Source organism: Papaver somniferum, chromosome 4 (assembly GCF_003573695.1).
Source record: "Papaver somniferum cultivar HN1 chromosome 4, ASM357369v1, whole genome shotgun sequence".
In the NCBI taxonomy this organism is placed as follows: Eukaryota; Viridiplantae; Streptophyta; class Magnoliopsida; order Ranunculales; family Papaveraceae; genus Papaver; species Papaver somniferum.
Window position 1 is genome coordinate 14,672,919 of NC_039361.1, and position 22,430 is coordinate 14,695,348.

General features: G+C 38.4%; 3 protein-coding genes across 3 annotated transcripts; all 3 read left to right on the plus strand.

Annotated features, from left to right (window-relative positions):
• Nucleotides 1-2,641: 2,641 nt before the first annotated feature.
• On the plus strand, nt 2,642-8,307 carry LOC113274793 (phospholipase D gamma 1-like). Its single transcript, XM_026524181.1, has 10 exons — nt 2,642-4,725; nt 5,090-5,206; nt 5,388-5,582; nt 5,793-6,041; nt 6,122-6,190; nt 6,332-6,479; nt 6,588-6,736; nt 6,824-7,000; nt 7,166-7,363; nt 7,866-8,307. Exons 1-10 carry the CDS (start codon nt 2,926-2,928, stop codon nt 8,157-8,159), a joined length of 3,396 nt encoding a protein of 1,131 aa, XP_026379966.1. The 5' UTR covers nt 2,642-2,925; the 3' UTR covers nt 8,160-8,307.
• LOC113274794 (phospholipase D beta 1-like) lies at nt 8,295-13,236 on the plus strand. The gene is made up of 11 exons (XM_026524182.1): nt 8,295-8,771; nt 8,843-10,260; nt 10,370-10,486; nt 10,648-10,842; nt 11,046-11,294; nt 11,396-11,464; nt 11,580-11,727; nt 11,833-11,981; nt 12,085-12,285; nt 12,411-12,608; nt 12,727-13,236. The coding sequence occupies exons 2-11, from the start codon at nt 9,241-9,243 to the stop codon at nt 13,018-13,020; spliced, it is 2,640 nt and encodes an 879-aa protein (XP_026379967.1). The 5' UTR covers nt 8,295-8,771; nt 8,843-9,240; the 3' UTR covers nt 13,021-13,236.
• Nucleotides 13,237-18,100: 4,864 nt separating this feature from the next.
• On the plus strand, nt 18,101-21,575 carry LOC113274797 (polynucleotide 3'-phosphatase ZDP-like). Its single transcript, XM_026524186.1, has 11 exons — nt 18,101-18,522; nt 18,642-18,701; nt 18,800-18,865; nt 19,300-19,350; nt 19,513-19,713; nt 19,812-19,868; nt 20,140-20,199; nt 20,472-20,681; nt 20,797-20,856; nt 21,112-21,174; nt 21,264-21,575. The coding sequence occupies exons 1-11, from the start codon at nt 18,178-18,180 to the stop codon at nt 21,273-21,275; spliced, it is 1,185 nt and encodes a 394-aa protein (XP_026379971.1). The 5' UTR covers nt 18,101-18,177; the 3' UTR covers nt 21,276-21,575.
• Nucleotides 21,576-22,430: the final 855 nt, after the last annotated feature.

Here is a 22,430-nt window from a genome sequence, read left to right on the forward strand (position 1 = left end):
AACAAAAACTTCGTAGGTATTTCTGCGGGAGACAGATTTATCTATCAAAATAGATTTTTCTGTGTGAGACAAACTTATTATCAATTCTTCGACTTTGGGTCATAGCAACTCTTAGTTGTGGGTGAGATTATCTAAAAGAATCAAGTGCGTAGAGACTTGCTGGGATTCAGAGGCGTAAGAAACGCGACTTTACCTTAATGTGTGAGATTAGTCAGGGCTCAACTACATTCCAGTCCGAAGTTAACTTGTAGTAGGCTAGAGTCTGTAGCATCTTAATACAGTATGGTGTTCAAATCTGGACTAGGACCCGGGGTTTTCCTGCATTTACAGTTTCCTCGTTAACAAAACTTCTGGTGTCTGTGTTATTTCTTTTCCGCATTATATTTATTTATATAATTGAAATATCACAGGTTGTGCGTGGTTCAATCAATTGGTAAATCCAACCTTTGGTTGTTGATTGAAATTGATTGACACTTAAACATTGGTCTTTGGTACCGTTCATGTTGTTTCTCATAATAATCAGGCTCGCGGATTTGCTGATTACATTGAGAAACATAAATATAACTTGGAGTTAGTCCATACAGATTGCCTAAATGAAATATTGGGTGTGGTTGTTAGACCTCCGCTTTTTCACAGACCATAAAATTGTGGATCATGAATACTATAGGTTACTGTCTGAAAAGAAGTGCGACAGAGAAATATAATCGCTTTAAGTGTTATTTGAGTGTTTCCCGTCGAACCTCGGGATTGGTTCTGCAAAATTATAGTATTCTCCCATGCTGATGCACTTGAAAATTCGTGCTTCTGACTCAAGATGTTGGTCCTGAAGGACTCAAGGTGCATTTAACTATGACTAGTGATTGGTGATTATATTTGTATCCCCGAATAATTCGTTTTTCCGACTCAGGCATCCATATTTCTCTCTTTTCGACCAGTTTTTGTCCTAGTTGAATATTTCTAGCACGGTTTTATCAAGACAGTTTTCTCGGATTTTATCGCATCGGATCCTATTAACAAAGCTTTAACAAGGAAACAATCTTAAAAGGATGGCCATCCAAGGGGGAGTACTATGTATAATTACCTAGTGGTTGACCACTGGTCAAATCTGTTGACAATTGCATTATTTATGTCGAGAGGATCATGCACCGTCTATGATCGTAGCAGTTAATTAACACATAAAAATGAGGTGGATAGACGTAATGTTGAAGAGTAAACATAATCCTTTTGAAGACACATACATCAACATGTGGACCTATTTGATTAACCTTGTTTGTTTGTAATTATCAATCTATTGTTCTCTGGCTTGTAAGAAAAACCGAGAAACATGAAGAAGTTGCATTGCTCTGCTTTATCTATTGTATATAGAGGGAGGATCCCCGTACCCCGTACATGTTTATTCTCACACTATCTCACACATTATACATCATTTTTGCGAATACAAACTAAATAATAGCGGATTTGAAACTAATATTTTATGGATATGTTCCTCTTACGAAGCCTACGTTCCTACCAAAAATGAGCGTATTCTGAAATACGAAACCTTATCATCTAACAATCTTAATTTATACTGTTAATAATTAATCGATTTTTCACGACTCATATTCAAAGTCAGAGATGATGATGTTATACATCTCGAAATGAACTTATTTTTGTTAGGTATGTAGAGCTTTGCAAGAGGAACAAACCCCCAAAATATTCAGAAGACAGATTCAGAAGACCAAGGCTACTTTAGATACTGTTACTTTAGGCATTGATACTTTGATTCCTCTAGACACTGTTACTTAAAAAAATTTAGAACATGTTATTTAAGTATACATGTTCTTGAAAATATTGGACTGGATCTGATCCAATAACCGCTTTATGCGGTGATACATACTGGTTTGTTTCAAAACTAGTTAGGCCCTTGGGCTTAGTTCTATGGTTGCTAATCTAGCAGCTAGATTAGCAGTCCACGTCAAGTAGGACTACCTTCTAAGTCCTATGGGAGTGCTAATCTAGCAGTTAGATTAGCAGTCCACGTCAGCCCATCGCTGTTTGGTTCGGCGCTTTAAATCTCAGCCGTCAGATCAAAAAATAAATCGCACAGCACTGAACCATTCAACGAAAAGGTGATTTTTTTAGCGCTGAACCATTCAGCGCTTCAATCTCGCTGCTAGTTCAATTTTGAGCACATGTTAAAAGAGAGAACTAGTATTAACAAATAGACCACACTTTTTTTTTGAACTGCAACACTTTTCTGCTAATCTAACAGCTCAATCTAGCTCATATGACTTAGTCTTATAGCAAGTTTGTTTCATGGAACTTTAAAATGTTGCAAGTCTCTAACTTTAAGATTATCCAAGAATTGGTGGAGATTTTTTTGTTTTGATAAATGAAGTATGATTTTGAAAAGCCTGTATGGGTACCAATTTTCTGAATCCGCGTTACTAATGCATCTGAAGTTCTCATTTTTTACGGAAAAAAAATGAAAGTAATAAGAGACGCGGAGAAGTATTACTATATCAATACCAGCATTCAATGGATTGCCTACAAGAATGAGACGATACTTTTTCTCACCCAGGGGCCCAGTCAAAGTATCTGGACTAGTCAACCTGACGGCATTTTTGGTGCACCAAAAAGAAAGAAATTTTCCCATTTCATTGATTTTTTTAATGGAAGATTGGGTCACATGATCATTCATTTTTGCAAGTACAGAGGAAACTTCATCTTCATGAGAGAGCGACAAAACAGAATCTGCTGATTTCTTTCCCCGTCTCTTCTTCTTCTTCTCTTCTCCGAAGCTCCGCTTGCCGGCTGGAGAATCAACATTAACGAAATTCCAAATTCCGGTAAACGCTAACCACAATCTTCCACTTCGAATCTATAATTTTTTACAGAAATTAAAAAAACCAATCAATTTTTGTAGTTGTTGTTAATTCTATTTTAATGTCGAATCACGGATCATCATATCCTCCATATGGAGGAGGAGATCCATATAGATATCCACCACCACCACCACAATCACAACCACCAAATTCAGATCCATATGCACCTGTTTACCCTCCAAGACCTGGTTATTCCCCATATCAACCTCAACCATACCCATATCAACAACCACCTTCAGCATACCCACCACCACCACCTTCAGCTTACCCACATCCACCACCACCTTCAGCTTACCCACATCCACCTTCTGATTATCAGTATCCACCATACTCTTCACCTCCTCCACATTATTATGCTCCAAACCCTAATCCCCAAATTCATAACCCTTACCCATACCCATATTCATATCCAAATCCTAATACTGTACCACCACCACCACCACAGCAACCTCACCTTTCTCATCAGCCTAGTTTAAGTCATCAGCCAAGCTTATCACACCATGGCAGTTTTCATTATGTTGATCAACATAATGATAGTCAACATAATGATAGTCCGTCCGGGCCGGCTCCTGCTCGTCTCGATAGTTTTCATGGATATGAACGACAAGAGAGTTCGGCACCTCCATTGCCGAATAAAGATTCTTCTTCGTCGTATTATCCACATTTGGATGATGCCTTAAGTAATATGCATTTATCTGAGCAGCATCAACAACCACAATCTTCTGCTCCTCCTCAAGTGTCATCACCACCGGGATTGAGTTCTGGTCCGGTGCTTCAAAGCCATAGTAGTGCAAGGTACGAAAGAGATATGTATGGTGGTTATTCGAATAATTCATTTTCAAGTAGTCATCAGCATCAGCCTACTGGGTCGCCTCATCATATGTATTCGAATTCTTCGTCGTTTAATGGTAGTTCACATTATAATCAGAATTTACCAATCGTACCAGCTAATGGGTTGCAAATTGTACCTGTTCCATCTAAGGGCGGGTCTTTGAAGGTTATGCTAATGCATGGGAACTTTGATATATGGGTGTATGAAGCGAGAAATCTACCAAATATGGACATGTTTCATAAGAAGATAACTGATATGTTTGGTGGTTTTCCTGGAAAAGCAGCGAAATTGGAAGGGCACCTTACTCAGAATAAGATAACAAGTGATCCTTATGTGACTATTTCAGTTTGCAAATCTGTAATTGGCAGGACTTATGTGATGAGTAATAATGAGAACCCAAATTGGTTGCAACATTTTAATGTGCCTGTTGCACATCATGCTGCGGAAGTTCAATTTGCTGTTAAAGATAACGATGTTGTTGGTTCTCAGCTTATAGGAACTGTTTCGATTCCTACAGAACAGCTTTACTATGGAGCTAAAGTAGAGGGAAGTTACCCGATTCTCGGTTCTAATGGGAAACCTTGCAAACCTGGAGCTCAATTGAGGCTTTCGATTCAGTACATCCCTATTGACAGATTGACTGTTTTTAGTAGTGGAGTTGGGGCGGGTCCTGATTACACTGGGGTTCCTGGTACCTATTTTCCTCTAAGAAAAGGTGGAAAAGTTACATTGTATCAAGATGCTCATGTTCCAGATGGTTCTCTGCCGTCTCTGAAGCTTGATCACGAGATGCATTATGATCATGGGAAATGTTGGAGTGATATTATGACTTCGATAAGTCAGGCACGCCGTTTAATTTACATCACTGGATGGTCTGTGTACCATAAAGTTGTCCTGGTTCGAGATGCTGCATATAAAGCTGACTACACGCTGGGAGATCTTCTCAAAGACAAGTCACAAGAAGGAGTTCGCGTGCTACTTCTTGTATGGGATGATCCTACTTCGAGGAACATCTTGGGTTATAACACGGTAGAGTTACCTGCCTCATTTATTTTATTACATCTATTAACATTAATGCACTAGATTTAACTATCTAGGATCAAGTAGTCGAAAGTCTAGAGTTGCCACCAGATAAAGTAGACGAAGAAACGTATATAACTTATGTAGAGTGTCCTTGATTGTGATCACATTTTCTCATGGTTTATTTTCTGTATTAGTTTCTTGTCTTACATAGTGAGTTCTTCTTGGCTGTATGTGTTGCCATATTTAGGTTGGATTATCCCGAAACTCAAAATGTTTGTACGTGTTTCATGTTTGCTGCGTTATCTTTTATGGAGAAGTTGTTGGTCGTCTACAATTACGGAGTTCTCAATATGTTACTTCTCGTATGCAGGATGGACTAATGGCAACCCATGATGAGGAGACTCGCCGTTTTTTCAAGCACTCGTCTGTGCAAGTTCTGCTTTGTCCTAGATCTGCTGGAAAACGTCACAGCTGGGCCAAACAACGGGTAATTTATGAACTGAATGAACTTTTATGTTATGGATGTGTAATGTTTGAACTGGACATTTGGTTTTTGCTGATAAATTATTGTCAGAATATTTTCCAATTTTTGTTACTATTTGAATCTTATCATATCACTGTCAGATGTGAAATACTTATTCAACTTGTCTTTGGTTTTTGGTCATCAGGAAACTGAAACCATCTATACACATCATCAGAAGACAGTGATTGTGGATGATGATGCAGGTAATAATAGGAGAAAAATTGTAGCTTTTATTGGAGGGCTTGATTTGTGTGATGGGCGATATGATACTCCACAGCATCCGATATTTAGGACATTACAGACACTGCATAAAGACGACTATCACAACCCTACTTATACGGTGATCCTCCGATCTTTTTTTGCCTGTTGTGCTGTATTTTTTGTAGTGATTCCACCTTTGGATGAACTTCTTAAAGATAGGTTTATCGTGATAATTTGCTTATATTTTAGAATTGGTTTCTATTAACATGGAACTGGATAGAGACCTGGGTCAGTCTTAGCTCTAAAGTTGTGGTCTTATGTCTTCCATTTCCTCTGTTTAATTGCACAGGGTCCCACTACTGGTTGTCCAAGAGAACCATGGCATGATATGCACAGCAAAGTAGATGGTCCAGCAGCATATGATATTCTCAACAATTTTGAACAACGATGGACGAAGACTTCCAAACGTCACGGAATAAAAAAACTGAAAAAATCATCTGATGATGCGCTACTGAGGATAGAAAGAATGCCAGATATTGTTGGAATAAACGAAATTCAATCCTTCAGTGTGGATGATCCTGAGAGTTGGCATGTTCAGGTAATGAGCTTGCTAATTGGATCTACTCTTTTTCTATTCAAGAGGTTATGTGTTCATTGTTGCTATTCCAATTTGCGTAGATTTTCCGTTCGATTGATTCAAATTCTGTGAAAGGCTTTCCGAAGGATCCAAAAGAGGCTACAAGCATGGTGAGAGAAAAACTTCTCCGATTTGCAATGTGGTGTTCGTTATCTTTCAGAGTTGTCCATGTCAACCTATACTGCCTAAAAATTAAAAGCACACAATCTACTTCTTCATTAAGTTGATTCATTGCTAATTTTATTTAACAGAACCTTGTCTGCGGGAAGAACGTGTTGATTGATATGAGCATCCACTCTGCATATGTGAAGGCGATCAGAGCTGCCCAACATTTTATTTATATTGAGAACCAGTACTTCATCGGTTCATCATATAATTGGGCTCAACACAAAGACCTAGGTAAAGGATAATTTTTTTTTAGCTTATGGTTTTGATGAAGTGTCTATAAATTCAGTTTCAGAGTTTCCTTCTGCTGGATGCAGAATTTTTAAGCCTTCCCTTATGCAGGTGCAAACAACTTAATACCAATGGAAATTGCATTGAAGATTGCCAATAAAATCAGAGCAGGTCAGAGATTTGCTGCTTATATAGTTGTTCCAATGTGGCCAGAAGGTGTTCCAACAAGTACTCCTACACAAAGAATTCTTTTTTGGCAGGTACGATCTAATAACTGCTGCATCATATTTCAAGAAATTTGTACCTAGACATTCGGTTGTTTAGTGAAGGATGTGGTTATTTTTCAGCATAAAACAATGCAAATGATGTACGAGATTGTTTACAAAGCTTTGGAAGAGGTCGGTCTTGAGGGTGTTGAGCATCCACAGGACTATTTGAACTTCTTCTGCCTCGGAAATCGTGAGGCTTCAGACGGAAGTGATGCATCGTTTGGTGGAAGTCCTACTGCAGCAAACACTCCTCAAGTATGTATCTCTGTATTAACCCCTCTTTATATCTGAGTTTATGGTTCTCAATGATGAAATTTCGGTTACGTTTTATTACACTGCATATAGTTTCTGATAATTCTTTTCATTAGTTCTATTGGCATGGATAGAATATGCATTTATACATTTTTTTAAATCTTGTAGGCATTATCAAGAAAAAGTCGACGCTTCATGATTTACGTTCATTCGAAAGGGATGATAGTGGATGATGAATTTGTGATTTTGGGATCTGCTAACATCAATCAGCGTTCAATGGAGGGCACCAGGGATACTGAGATTGCAATGGGTGCCTACCAACCCCAGCATACTTGGGCAAATAAACAACATAGTCCACTTGGACAGGTAAGCTTTTATAACCGTATGGACCATTTGCATTTTTCATCAAGGGAGAAGAGTACCCGCTTACCAGGTTGAAGCCTACTGAAACCACAAAATTCTTGGTGTATTATTTTGATATGCAATGGGATATAAGTCGAACTAGAGAATTATGAACAGGAAACTGACATTTACTGTTTGTACTTTCTGTCTAATAAATTATGGGCTGATGTACCTGAGGACTGGCCAAAAGCAGAGCTGTTTCTCTTAGGTTTGTGTTTGCCCTAGTTGAGAACCCAAAACTAGAACAGACAAGACCCAAAACCGTACTTATTTGATATATTCTCTTCTTCAAAAAAGAAATTTGGTATATTCTCTTCTCGTGGTTATTAGATTAGACCTTCCAAATTGTCTCCCTATACTAGAATAACTCCGCAGTATGAGAAAAAATATTCATGAAGATGGTGTTATTTGCCATTTGTAGTTTCTCAGCTAATTCTGACTGGGTGTGGTCCACATCTCTTTGCAGATTTATGGTTATAGGATGTCATTGTGGGCAGAACACATTGGAATTGTAGAGGATTGCTTTATGCAACCGGAGAGCTTAGACTGTGTGAGAAGAGTTAGATCCATGGCGGAGTATAACTGGAAGCAGTTCGCAGCAGATGATGTAACAGAAATGAGAGGTCACCTCCTCAAATACCCCGTAGAAGTTGAAAGAAGGGGCAAAGTGAAGCCTATTCCTGGGTGTGAAACTTTCCCTGACGTTGGAGGTAACATCTGTGGTACATTTTTCGCCATCCAAGAAAATCTTACCATATAAAACCAAATATGATAATCATTCACACGGTCACTATGGAAGATCGCCCAGAAGTAGAAAAAGAGAGATAATCAATGAATTGTGGTTTGGTTTGTGCTATACAAAAATATGAAGCTGGAATTGGCGTCTTCAACCATGGCCAAGGTACACGAAGACCTGTTTTTGTTATTGGTGACACGGATGTAATATGTAGAGTTAAAACTCGAAAGGGTATTTTATTTTTTGTAATTAGAAACAAGTTTCGATTGATATATGGTGGATTTATAGTGGCTAATAAAGTGGGTTTGAAAGGTCAGTTTGAGCTGGTTGTAACAATGAGTTATTTCACAGATTTTGCACAGTAATTAAGTTGAAATGCATAATACAGGATTACAGGTGTATGCAAAAACTCATTTACTGAGCTGATTTTTTTTAAACCACTTGAAATCAATAAAATCAATGGTAAAGTTACTGGACATGTTTTTCCATACCTTTATTGAAATAGCTGTAGGCATGAAGCTGGGCCATTGATGCGGAAACTGGAAAGTACTGGGAAATTCATGGCGAGGAAACGCCTCAGAGGCCCCGCTAATCCTGCTGGAGACGGATTTTGCATGTGAAATGAATATTCAAGCGGTAACAGTCTTTCTCCTCTACATTTCAACAACTTGTTCATGATTTCTGCCATTCTAACTCATCTTATTTAGGTCTTGCTATTGACTTGATGGAGAATAACGGTTGGATAACCACCAGCTCCATTGTTAACAACAACATTCTGATTACCCCATGTAATCAACCACCGACTGCACCTTGTGGGATCTCTCTTACTACTCATTATCAGTATCACCCGTAAACTTGTCATAATCCTTACACTAATCCTACTCTTCCCAGCTTATAGTATCACCATTGTCAGTAGTGCCTCAAATATCTAAACACTAAACTGGTTTTCAGTGTTTCATCTATCAATACTGGTTATCTGCTGGCTTCTGCACGTCTCGGTAGTTTGGCTTTGAAACGAGGCGGTGGCCATTACTGAATAAAAACTTGCAGGGTTTGTCGTCCTTCAGGTAATCTGGTAGTTCAAACCATAATTAGAATCCACAAAATGGCACCACCTCAATGGTTACCGTTTGCACCTAGAAGTGGGTCTTCGAATGCTTTGCTATTGCATGGGAACTTAGATATTTGGGTATATGAAGCGACAAATCTCCCAAATATAGACCTTTGCCTTTCAAAGCTAACAGATTTGTTTGGAAGCCTACCTGGAAAAACAGCAAAATTAGGACGGCAAATTACCCAGAACAAGAAAACAAGTGATCCTTATGTCTCAGTTTCTGCATTAACAGGAATGTTAAGAAACTTACCTGTAAATACGGAAAAACTGGAACAGCAAATTACCCAGAGCAAGATAACAAGTGATTCTTATGTCACAATTTCTGTAAGCAATGCAGCAATTGGTAGGACTTACGTGATGATCAACAATGAGAACCCAAATTGGCTGCAACATTTTAATGTGCCTGTTGCACATTATGCTGAGGAAGTTCAGTTTGCTGTTAAAGATAACAACACTGTTGGTGCTCAGCTTATTGGAACCGTTTCGATCCCGGCAGAACAGCTTTATCATGGAGTGAAAGTTGAGGGAAGTTTCCCAATTCTTCTCATCCCTTGCTTGAGTTTTTGTGAACCCAAACCTCAGTTGAGGCTTTCAATTCAGTACACCCCACTTGACAGATTGACTGAGTTCAGTAGTGGAGTTGGGGCAGGTCCTGATTACACTGGAGTTCCTTGTACATATTTTCCTCTAAGAAAAGGTGGAAAAGTTACATTGTATCAAGATGCTCATGTTCCTGATGGCTTTCTGCCGTCTCTGAAGCTTGATCACGAGCTGCATTATGAACATGGGAAATGTTGGAGTGATATAGTGACAGCAATAAGTCAGGCACGCCGTTTAATTTACATCACTGGGTGGTCTGTGTACCATAAAGTTAGATTGGTCCGAGATGCTGGATATGCAGCTGACTGCACTCTGGGAGATCTTATCAAGTCCAAGTCACAGGAAGGAGTTCGTGTGCTTCTTCTTGTATGGGATGATCCTACTTCACGGAATATCTTGGGGCGTGACACGGTACAGTTAGAAGCCTATTCTGATTATACAGCATTCTTCTGTTTTTACTCTATTCTTAAAATTCTTCAATAAATGTGGATTTCTCATCAAAATAATATCTGATATGCAGGATGGACTAATGGGGACCCATGATGAGGAGACTCGTCATTTCTTCAGCCACTCGTCTGTGCAAGTGTTGCTTTGTCCTAGAGCTGGTGGAGGACGAGAGAGTTGGGCCAAACAGAGGGTAATATAAAAACTATCATTTTTATTTGCATCATACATCAAGATGTGCGCTGCTACATGTCCGTTTGTCCAATGAATTGAAATACCAGAAATGCAATGGGTTATTAGTTTTGGACTTCATTAATCTATTTACTCAGCATGTCTTCGGATTTTGTTTATCAGGAAACCGAAACAATCTATACACATCATCAGAAGACAGTCATTGTGGATGCTGATGCAGGTAACAGCAGGAGAAAAATCATTGCTTTTCTCGGAGGACTTGATTTATGCGATGGACGATATGATACTCCAAACCACTCGCTCTTTAAGACACTGCAGACGCTGCATAAAGACGATTATCACAATCCTAATTTTACCGTACGTTCGACCCTTTCTCTTCATTAATACTGTAAATGCTGTTAGAAATGTTCCACCTATTGGGTGGAATTCGATAAGTGAAGTTGAATCTACTTATGGATCTTTTGACATCAAGTCGAAGACCTCTGAGATGTTGTTACAAACATGTAACTTAGGAGAATTCGACATATCTGCTCTGATGTTATTTTTTTCCAACTGTACAGGGTCGTACTGATGGTTGCCCTAGACAACCATGGCATGATATGCACTGCAAAATTGATGGTCCAGCAGCATACGATGTTCTTACCAATTTTGAGCAGCGCTGGTCAGACACTTCCAGGCGTCAGAAGACTAAAAAACAGATAGAATCGTCTGATGATGCGTTATTGAGGATGGAGAGACTTCCAGATATTGTTGGGATGGATGAAGTTACATATGTGAGTGAGGATGATCCACAGACTTGGCATGTTCAAGTAAGCAGCTTGCTGACTAATTGATTGGGTTCACCGCTATAATATTCTTGTGCAGTATTTGATAAATCATGTATTATGTGTTGGCTTGCCAATGAGCAAAGATATTCCGTTCAATTGATTCAAACTCGGTAAAAGGCTTTCCGGAGGATCCAAAAGATGCTACAAGCAAGGTGAGATAAAATCTTTGCAGCGCAAGGTAGTACTTAAAATCTAGCTAAAAAACCACAAACGCACGCAGTCTACTTCTCCATTAAAATTAATCTGTTACTACTTTTTATGTGGCAGAATCTGGTCTGCGGGAAGAATGTATTGATTGATATGAGCATACACGCTGCATATGTAAAGGCCATCAGAGCTGCCCAACATTTCATTTACATTGAGAACCAGTATTTCCTTGGGTCATCGTATAATTGGCCAGAAAACAAAGACCTAGGTAAAGAATTTAATCTTTTCAACTTATAGTTTGGATTAAGTGCATTTTCAGCTTCCGAGTTTCTTTTCCCTGGAAGCAGATTTTAAGCTTTCCATTGTCATGCAGGTGCAAACAACTTAATACCAATGGAGATTGCATTGAAGGTTGCTAACAAAATCAGAGCAGGCCAGAGATTTGCTGCCTATATAGTTATTCCAATGTGGCCAGAAGGTGCACCAGCAGGCCCCGCTACACAGAGAATTCTGTTTTGGCAGGTAAGATCCAGCAACTGCCTGATAGTCAAATTTTTCTACAAGTTTCTACTAGATGGTACCTAGAGTTTATTGAAGGATGTGAATATTTTTTTAAACTTTGCAGCATAAAACAATGCAAATGATGTACAAGATTGTTAGCAAAGCTTTGGTAGAGGTTGGACTTGAGGGTATTGAGCATCCACAGGACTATTTGAACTTTTTCTGCCTCGGAAATCGCGAGGCTCCAGATAGGAATGATACAGAATCTCCAGATTGGACTGACATATTTTTTCGGGGAACTCCCCTTGCGCCCAGTACTCCTCAAGTATTTCCTTTGAACTCCTAATCAAAATCCTCATCTTTTGGCATTCAGTTTGCTTCAGGGGATTTCTTTTTGTACTTCCTGTCAGCTTGAAATAAGAATGCATTTATATTTTTGACATCTCTTAGGCACTTATGAAGAAAAGCCGACGTTTCATGATATATGTCCATTCAAAAGGCATGATAGTTGATGACGAGTTCGTACTTTTGGGGTCTGCAAACATCAATCAGCGTTCACTGGAGGGCAGTAGAGATACTGAAATTGCAATGGGTGCCTACCAACCTCGGCATACTTGGGAAAATAAACAATCTAGTCCCCATGGACAGGTAAGCTTTGATCAGTTACCCGCGTGCTGTTTTTGCATCATCGAAATGTCATTTTTTATCCCAATGTTGTGTCATCTCATTTAGTTCCCGTCTTCCTGACTCCGCTGTGTCTCTGCAGGTTTATGGTTACAGGATGTCATTGTGGGCAGAACACATTGGAGTTGTAGAGGATTGCTTTACGCAACCGGAGAGCTTAGAATGTGTTAGAAGGGTTAGGTCCATAGCAGAATGCAACTGGAAACAGTTCGCAGCGGATGAGGCAACAGAAATGAAAAGTCACCTCCTCAAATACCCGGTACATGTAGAAACAAATGGTAAAGTGAAACCTATTCCTGGCTGTGAAACTTTTCCTGACCTTGGCGGTAACATCTGTGGCCGTTTTTGTATGATTCAAGAAAATCTTACTACATAAACTGAATATCGATAGCATTCGCAGTAAGAAGCCAGTGAATTGGGCAAATTGTTGTGTATGTCAGGTGTCATTTTAGCAGTTCTATGTTGTCCAAGGCGATTGAGGCGCCTGCAAGGCTCCCAAGGCGCATAATTCATGGTGTGAGCGCCTCGTCTCCCCTCCCACAACATTGTTAGCACTTTTTCTATATTTGATTTTGGTCTCTTTTGGCATTCAGATTGATATCGTATTGTATTGTTTGAGAACCGGCATTACGGATTTACGGCCAATGTCTGCTTTTAAGAAAGATTCCCGTCGGAAATCGCAACTTGTACCGACCAATCAAGTATATATAACAGCGCACTGGGAAAATCTTAACCTCCCAAACTAAGGGTTTTATATAGTTTGAAATTCTTGAAATTCAAACTTTAGTTTTTTACCAACGGTGAAACCTATATTTTTCGCTGAATATTTTGTGATTCACAAAGCTAACATTGAGGTCGGTGTATAACACAACCGACATGTCTCCAAAATACTTATGATCTTGCTTTAGTAAAGCATTTGAAAAAAAGGGCCTCGAGTTTAGATTTTATTAATTAATGATTAGTGTTTGTGATCGACAATCTTCGTAAAAGTACTAGTATTATATTCATTTACATCTTTCTATCTATGTGCACCATAGATCGGAACAAACTCTGTTATGATGTGGCATCTTCAGATGGGTACTACCTACCAGAGAAATTGGGTCAATTACTCAAATATTATTAAAACATGGATCTAAGGTCTACTCCTGTGCATACAACATATATGCATCCACTATGGTATGCCAAACTCCCAAACTCATATGTCTATATGTCTGGAATAACATATAGGCATACACGACAGAGTTTCCATCGAGCGATAGAGTGTCCATCGCTCAATAGTCAAGTCAGCGCTACGCTAGCGTTAGTCTAGATGTCGCTCGCTGGTCTGATAGTCGCTTATTAGATCTTAATCCAACGGCTACCATTTCCCCTTTTATAAATACATAACTTCTACCCATTCCGACCCAACTTCAAATTCAAATTCATTTCAACATGCCTAGTGCTCGCATAACCGAAGTGGATTTTACTCCAGAAGAAGATGTTTCTCTAATTCGATGTTGGGTTTCAGTTGCAAGCGATAAATATTTCAATTTAGAGGCTTTTAACTTATTGGACACTGTGTTTCAAACATTCACGACGTTAAGTCATGTAAATCCAAGAAAAACAAATGAGTGTCTTCAAAATCGTTATTGTTTCATCAATAACAATGTCAAAAAGTATCAACAAATTATGTGGTTGATAAAAGGGGATAATCCTAGGTTGTCAAATGAAGAATTAAAAATTAGAGCTCGTACCAAATTCGCCGAAGACAACGGAAGCTGGTTTAGTCACGACGAATCTTATGAACTCTACAATGTTCATGTGCAGGGATTCAAATTATAAGTTTGTATTTGCGATCTTAATTTTTAATGAAATGTAAAACTAGTTTGTAATTGAATATTAATCTAAAAAAAGTTTGCACTAAAGTTTCCACTAAAAAAAAAAAAAACTTACATTTCAACTAATTGCTTACATTTCAACTAAACTACTATTCATTACCTTGTCCATTTCCTCCTTGACCAAAGAACCAATTGCCCGCGTTTTCTGGATCAAGAGTGTTGTTCAACATATCAGTTAGCGATCTGGTTTGAGACTCACTTGGTGCTTGAGTCTCATCAGAATCACAATAACCTTGATAAGCAACGGGTTCAGGGCGCAAGAGAACACGATACAAATCTTGAAACGTGTGTTGTTGATATTCTTGAGGAGTTTGCTGCTCGAATGGTTGAAATGCTGATGAGGTTAAGGCAATTGGGGTATACAGATTCGATTGCCTAATTACTTCCATGTTCACACCACCACCTGGAGTCATTATGTCAGCTGACATATGACTAAACATACGTCCAGGAGTTGTAGCCAAGCCAAAGTTTTCTTCACCACCACGTACTACTTGACTATCTAACACTATATTTGGAGTAGAACTTTCTGGTAACTTCTGCATAGAACTACGTCTCAATCTTCTATCACTTCCACGACATCGCTGACTTCCAGTTGGACTCATTCTTCCACCACTGGGACTCAAACGAGTCATTCCTCCACCACTAGGACTCAAACGAGTCATTCCTCTACCACTGGTACTCATTCCTCTAACATCTCTACCACTGGGACTTATTCTTCTAGTATTGGGACTCATTCCCCTATTACTACCTCAACCATCATTACCATCAAATCCTTGACTCAGTTCAAACATCATGCTCTCCCTCAGTTGTTGCATCTCTTCCAAGTGCAATTTCTGAAATCCCTGAAGTAGACAACTCATATCGTTCAACCGGGTCTGATACTGCAACTCTATAGCATTGATCCCCAAGTATGGATAAGTCCGATCAAGTGCACTGGAAACAATTGGATAAGTAACAACCTCTTCAGATGTGCTGGATATAGTCTGTACCTCCCAAGAAAATGGTGGCATCAAACTTTGAGAAGGATATGCACATGCGTCACCCCTCTCTGGTGGAGGTTGGGAAGGAAGAAATTTATCGGCAGGTGGAATCCTACCTAAAGCTGGGAAATCCATCCGACCTAAACTTTGTGGTTGCATAGCAATATTGGGCTTGAAAATAGTGCTATACCAAGATAGGTAGTCATTTCTATCCATTGGCTCCTGGATCAATTGATCAGCTTCTTTCCAATGATGACCTTCCCTTATCAATTTGAAGTAATCCTCTTCTGAAACATCTGAACTGGGATAACGGTTGACGGCTATCAGTGATCTTCTTTGCAACTGAAGAAGTTGTCTTTCACCATAATACCAAACACCCTTTTCAGAAACAGGGTTGTAAAATACCATCCTTGTAAGGCTTAGTTGTAACATTCTCTGAGCTAGTTCTTCTTCGAACTCAGGTATTGCTTCATACGACTGGGAGATAAGGTTAAGGCTTGTTCTACACAACTGTTGAATCTTATGAACAATAGCAGCATGTTGACCATCTTCATCTGTGTAGGTGATCAATTCTCGGAATCATACTTCCGTATGATCGGAAATACATTGGTATGATTCTTAAGAGAAGGTTTTGAAACACGGAAATATGTACCACCAATACTGAAAATAATAACATTATTGGTTACTAAATTTTCCAAGTAAAATTGACAAACAAATACAAAGCGTGAAAAATATTGGTTCTTACCTCCAGAACTCCCCCAAAAGCACTAAAACTACCTTTGACACGCGTCGAGCAATCACCGAGGGACATGTAAATCTCTGATAAAATCGTAAACCACCAATCATATATTGGTGCTTGCTCTAAATCTTCTAATGCTTCGAGAAACCCAATTAACAACATTGAGCTAGCATTTGAAAATAGACATTAGCCTAGTGTCCACAATACAAACAGACGTTCGAGCTCTTCATAATGGTCGGGGAACAAATATTCATTACCATCTTCCCTGTTTTCATTCATTTTCCTAGCATAACGTATGATGAATGCTTTCAACCCAGCCACTTTAACCCATGTGCTTTTAATTGTCTATATGAAACATTTCTTTCTACATCACTTGAATATAAAGGAAGTCTTTGTTTCCATTTTTCTTTTGATATCCAATTTAGTTTGTTAGATGGAAGTAAGTTTCCAACACATGAAATTCCCGTTAACATGTACAAATCTATCGGTGTAACTCCTATTAACAATAATTATTCATAATTAGAATTTGTTGATTTTTATAAAACAAAGTACATAATCTAAAAATTAAGTTACTAGAACAAACTGACTTATCGCATTCAAAGTCCTTGAAAAAGAACGTGTTTGTAGTCTTCCACCATCGTTCTAATATAACTTGAACTCCTTGAGTCATGTGGTTTCTAAGTTGTATTTGATATAGATGTCGCCAAGGATATCTTCTAACTCTCTCTTGAACAACAGGGGGAAGTAATTGAAAAATCGTACGTAACTCAGTCCATCCACCTCTTAGATTTACCGTTCTAGCTCGCTCCTCATGGTCAGATAAGTGCTTAGATAACATACCTTCACCAACTACTTTTCTGACATTACCAAACTCAAAATTTGTATCCACCGCAAAACTTATTCCACTAGCTGGGGTACTAGTACATCCTTTGGCTTTTCTATTTCTTTTTCTTCTCTCCATATTTGTTTAAGAAAATCAAAATATTTGTTTTACAGAAGTTTAAGAAAATCTAAAGATCTGAGAAGAAGAATTGAGAAGAGTTTAGAAGAACTGAGATTGAGAAGAATTTAGAAGAGAACAAAATAAGCTGCGGTATTTATAGGCGTCCGAAACTCGAACGTTAGCGAAATTGATTATAACGCCAGCGATGGAGTCAATTTCGAGCGTTATTGACAATATCGCCAGACTTTATCGCTGGAGATAGTGTCAATATCACTCGCTAGAAACTCGGTCGTTCAGTGGTTTTCTCATAGTGGCACAAATGGTTTGCCATGCCACTTGGTATGCCAAACAACAATTTTTTGGCATACCCATAGGAATAGGCCTAATGGATGAGTAAGAAATTAGTATGGGTGAAATGAACACAAAAAAATAGCAAGAATGAATTTGGATTCATCCTGACTTAAACTTAAAAAATAGCGAGGGTGAAACTGAATGCATCCTGATGTAAATTAAACATAAGAAAAAATACTTCAAAATGGATAGGATGAAACTATTTATATCCTGGCTATTTTTACATTATCAAATTTTACATGTCTTTTTTACCCAGAAATTATTATTATTGGGTTATTTGCATCTGAACGCGTCCATCTGCACTCCAATTTCCATGGTCTAGTGGCTTATGATTCCCGGTTGCAAAAACGGAACTTCAAACACATAGAACAAAATCTGGTAAGTTCTTGTATACCCTGAGATCGACTTTAGGGAATCTCAAGAAAATTATGCTTATCCAAAACAGTAAAATAATCTCAGAAAATTAAATTTACATTTACCACGTTAGTCGTGTCACAACAACATGTCGGTCAAAAAATAAATATGATTAGTTTAACAGGAACAACAATGGTTGAGTAGGTGCGCATGAACCAGGACATGTGTACTTTTTCCCGCGCCCCAAAAAACCGCTCTATAAAATGCCCTAGATTTTATCGCAAAAATTATGCTCAAAATCTTCTTATTCCACTCCGAATTCAAAACCCTAACTTACCAAATCTTCCAACAAATTCCATCAGGAGTTAGTTATTCCATTACCTTAATTAGAGAATCACTAGCAGTAATGGCAAGTCCTACAAAGATTATAGCTGAATACGCAAAATCAAACCGATCTACATGCAAAAAATGTTCAGATTCAATTTCTGTAAATACACTTAGGTTAGGTTTACATGGTAAGGATCCAAGAGGTTATGATGTTACTAAATGGCATCATCTCAATTGTTTCCCCTCCGATTCTCTTCAACCTATTCATGGCTCTACTGACAATATTCAAGGGTTTTCTTCTCTGAAGGTCGAAATTCTTGTCTCATGCTTGGTTTTTCTCCCTTCTGATTTTGTTTTTCAATTTTGATTTTGATATTGGACTTTAGATATCTAGTTTTGATAGTTGTTGATGTTTGATTTGTGCAGAGTAGTGATCAAGAAGCGCTTGAAAAGCTAACTTCTAAATGTGATTTGGAATCAAAACAGGTTTGGGGATTTTTTGAGTTAGGTTTTTGTGATTGTTAGTGTTTTCATTAGTACTCTGAACTATTGCATGTGTAATTTCTGTTTGTATGTTTTTATAGGGTTCTGATCATGGTGAGAAGGAAGTGGAGGAGGGAAATGGGAAAAAGGGTTCCAAAAAATCAAAAGTGAGTTTGAGTCTATGGTTTGTTTGATTAGCATGTTTGTTTTGTGGTTTGTAAAAATTTTCATTTATGGGTGTCATGGCATTGTTGGTGTTGGTGGTAGGCTGGTAGGGTGATACTTTTGGATAGTTGGTTGACTGGTTATGTCGTGTGTGTTGGTGTTGGCGGTGGTGGTGGTACTCTTGGACTTGGAGGTTGGATGGTTGTGTTGGGTGTCGGTGTTGGACTGGTGGTTTTATTGGTGGTAATGTTATTCTTGGAGTTAGCGGTTGCCTGTTGGTATTGGTGGTGGTTTTACGTGTTGGAGTGGTGGCGCTGCTGTTGGTGGTCATTTTAGTGTAAGCTGTGAAAGTTTAAATCAGCACCACCACCACACCATAAAAACTTTACACGGATTGAATTTGGAGTTTACTTTTGTCAACTTTTATTTGTTTCAGGTTGATAAGGTAGATAAACACGACAAAGAAGGTGAACAAAAGAAAGTGAAGGTAGTTACATCATTTTCTTCTGTATATATGCATGTGTTGTATTCAATCTCAGTAACTATATGATCAATAGGAGATACAAGATTTTAACTGCTACTAATTCGTGTGAATTTCCATTTGTTTGTCTTAACTATTCATATTACTTACTACAATGGCTTCTTCTAGGTCGTTGCTGAGTACGCAAAGTACCAAAGCAATTCCTTACTGCAATGCACCAAAGCAATTCCTTCAAAAACACTGAGATTAGGCTTAGTTAGCAGTGATCGGGGATTTGATATGACAAAATGGCATCACCTGGGATGCTTATCAACTGTTCCTCTACAAGTTGATTCTGTGGATGAGATAGATGGGTTTACATCACTTAAGGTTTGTGAGGTTTTGAAAGTATGGTGGTGGTTTAAGTCCTGCTGACTAATTTGGTAGTTCTTATTTAGTAAAAGTTCTGTCTTCACTTGGCGTTTCAGAGCAATCATCAAGAAGCACTGAAGAAGCTATTGAATGGTGTGCCGTTGCCGGTAGAGGTAAGATGCTTTGAGCTGAGCTGCTGCAATTTTGCTGTGCTGTATTTCCAATGCCATTAAACTCCTGAATTTTGTTTAGTCCTTTTATAATCATCACTGTCTGTACTATCCCACCGTTATGGTGGTGTGACGGTGAGTCATTACTCACCAAAGCAACAAAGATAGTTTGGAAGAGTCCGAAGTGGCCAACATCATTTTAGTAGCTTTCCTATCTGTTGTATTCTATGGCTACTTTTAGTTAGAGCAGCTTCTTACTGGTCTCTATTTTCAGGTTCTTAAAGAAGATGAAGCTGCACTAGATGAACTCCAAAGCAAATCAAAGACAGCAAAGGTAGATACCTGTGGCTAGCTTTTTGTGCTCAACTGTATGATTGTAGACTTGTAGTAATTACATTATGTGGTTCTTTTTTTTTTCTTTTTCTTTTTTCTCTTTCTTTAAAAGTTTGGGTAAGTAGATCTTATATGCCCATGGCAGGCTTCCAAATTTTTAGTTGAGATTCCATTCCTAACTATATAACTACAGTTGGTTCTGTACTTTTCTTAGTTTGTTTTAATCTCTCATGCCTCTTATTCTTCTGTCATTTCTGCATCAAACGCAAAAAGCCCTCTATCAAGATCATCACTGAGTACGCAAAGTCTAGCCGCTCTTCTTGCAAGAAATGCACCGAGGCAATTCCTGCGAAGTCGCTGAGATTAGGTTCAATTAGCAAAGAACGAGGGCATGAAGTGACAAGATGGTATCATCCAGCTTGCTTTCCTACTGATTCGCAGCCCAGTTCTGTTGATGAGATTGATGGCTTTTCATCACTTGAGGTTTGTTTACCTCCGGGTTCTGACTGTTTTCTGAGTTCACATCTAAGTTTCGTGCATTTTTTCTTTTTCCTATTTTTTTCTTTTCAAAGTTTTATATGTTTGGTTTTGGTTTCAGATTGTTGACCAAGAAGCCCTGCAGAAGATAATGGATGAATGCGATCAATTGCCTAAAGAGGTGAGGACATAAGCTAAAGTGTTGCAATCTTCCCGTCGCGCATTATTTTTTTACTTATTGGTTTTAGTGGCACCTGTTAGAATTTTGAGCCAATTGATTTAGTTATTTTACTTTTTGAGTTATTATCCCACTAAACCAATTTAGCGTGATCAGGTTGTGGTGAGGAATTGTCTCTAAATGACTAAATCTATATGTATTATGCCGTTAATTGTTGTTTTTGATTTGCATCTCCCTTATCTTTTCTATGCATTTCAGGTTCATAAAGCAGATGAATCTACGCTGGACGAAGGCAAGGGACGTAGTTCCAAGAAACTGAAGGTAAATAGATGGTTATTTATCGATTTTTTTGAATTAGGGAAGAATTTCTTTCGCTAAACAATTCAAAAATATGTGCATTTATTTGCCAGGTAGCTGAGTAGGAGATACTTGAGGCTGCCAGATCAAGTTTAGAGGCAACAGAGCCAAACAGGGAGGCGTGGATGATGCTGTGTAGGAGCTTTTTGGAAGGTCCTTTAGTCTTGTCATCTTAAAGGAGGAAAGAAAAAGGAGCTTTTTACTCTTAGACTTATGGTTTTTTCCTTTTCCCTTTTAGGCTAGTGTAGTTTCTTTTTCTTTTCTTTTCCCCCCTTTCTTTCTGTTTTATTTGTGTACTTGTTATTTACTTCCCGTAAAAACTTTGTGCATGAATAAAATCTTCCACTAATATCAAAAAGGTTCGTGATTTTGACTTCTTTTTTTTCTTGTTCAAGATTGATCATATGTATTGTGTTGTTTTTTTTTCATAGAAAAACTTAGGCCAAACAGGTCCCAAGTCCAGTACTGATTGTTGCATTTTTTCTGCTGCTAGTCATGCCAACATTGTTCTTACAATAGTGCAATATTAAGAGTATCTAGATTTTGAAGTCTATGGATAATTTTTAAGACTAATTAGAACAAAAGTAACTGGATTAATTATGGTGACATTGTCTTCTTCTTCGGTATCTAAAGTTTCATGATAGCTCAGATTGAATCTTCCCTTCACAGCTTTATGATATAGTAGCTTAAATCGGATCAGGATTTCCATAGATTCAGCTTGTATCTTGCATGAAAAGCTAAATCTGCTCCTCCTGTTGCTCCCAAGCTCCAGAATGGCCTGGGTGTCCTCTGGTATCGATAGGGTTTCCTGCAAAATCTATAATAGATAGTGCAGAAAAATATAACAAGCTTTCAGCGTCTTGTAGCGTGCAAATCTTTATAATCAATCCATAGTCCACTCTAGGATAATGGTCCAGAGAGTAAGGAGCAATGTTATCTTCCAGAGAGTAAGGAGCAATGTTATCTTCTTTTGTTGTTACCAGTCCTCCAGTGTTCAGAGAGATGGTATTCATAACATGAGTTGGTACGTTGGAGGTTTGTCTGGCATTTGGCTGAATGTGACTGAAGACTATATCACATCTAGTCTTTCAGATGAACCAACAAGTAGTTACATAGATTTACGACAATTGTCTGCTTTTATGTATTGTGTTGTTTGAGAACTGGCATTACGGATTTACGGCCATTGTCTGCTTTTACGACCCTACCGATCAATCAAGTAA

What these genes read in the sequence shown, in the direction of transcription:
- LOC113274793 (XM_026524181.1), top strand. Translation starts at nt 2,926, where the DNA reads ATGTCGAATCACGGATCATCATATCCTCCATATGGAGGAGGAGATCCA. An exon ending in ACATCTTGGGTTATAACACG is followed by an intron (nt 4,726 to 5,089) that starts GTAGAGTTACCT and finishes TCTCGTATGCAG; the next exon opens with GATGGACTAATGGCAACCCA. An exon ending in CTGCAGCAAACACTCCTCAA is followed by an intron (nt 7,001 to 7,165) that starts GTATGTATCTCT and finishes TAAATCTTGTAG; the next exon opens with GCATTATCAAGAAAAAGTCG.
- LOC113274794 (XM_026524182.1), top strand. Translation starts at nt 9,241, where the DNA reads ATGGCACCACCTCAATGGTTACCGTTTGCACCTAGAAGTGGGTCTTCG. An exon ending in ATCACAATCCTAATTTTACC is followed by an intron (nt 10,843 to 11,045) that starts GTACGTTCGACC and finishes CCAACTGTACAG; the next exon opens with GGTCGTACTGATGGTTGCCC. An exon ending in AGAGAATTCTGTTTTGGCAG is followed by an intron (nt 11,982 to 12,084) that starts GTAAGATCCAGC and finishes TAAACTTTGCAG; the next exon opens with CATAAAACAATGCAAATGAT.
- LOC113274797 (XM_026524186.1), top strand. Translation starts at nt 18,178, where the DNA reads ATGCTCAAAATCTTCTTATTCCACTCCGAATTCAAAACCCTAACTTAC. An exon ending in ATGGGTTTACATCACTTAAG is followed by an intron (nt 19,714 to 19,811) that starts GTTTGTGAGGTT and finishes TTGGCGTTTCAG; the next exon opens with AGCAATCATCAAGAAGCACT. An exon ending in ATGGCTTTTCATCACTTGAG is followed by an intron (nt 20,682 to 20,796) that starts GTTTGTTTACCT and finishes TTTTGGTTTCAG; the next exon opens with ATTGTTGACCAAGAAGCCCT.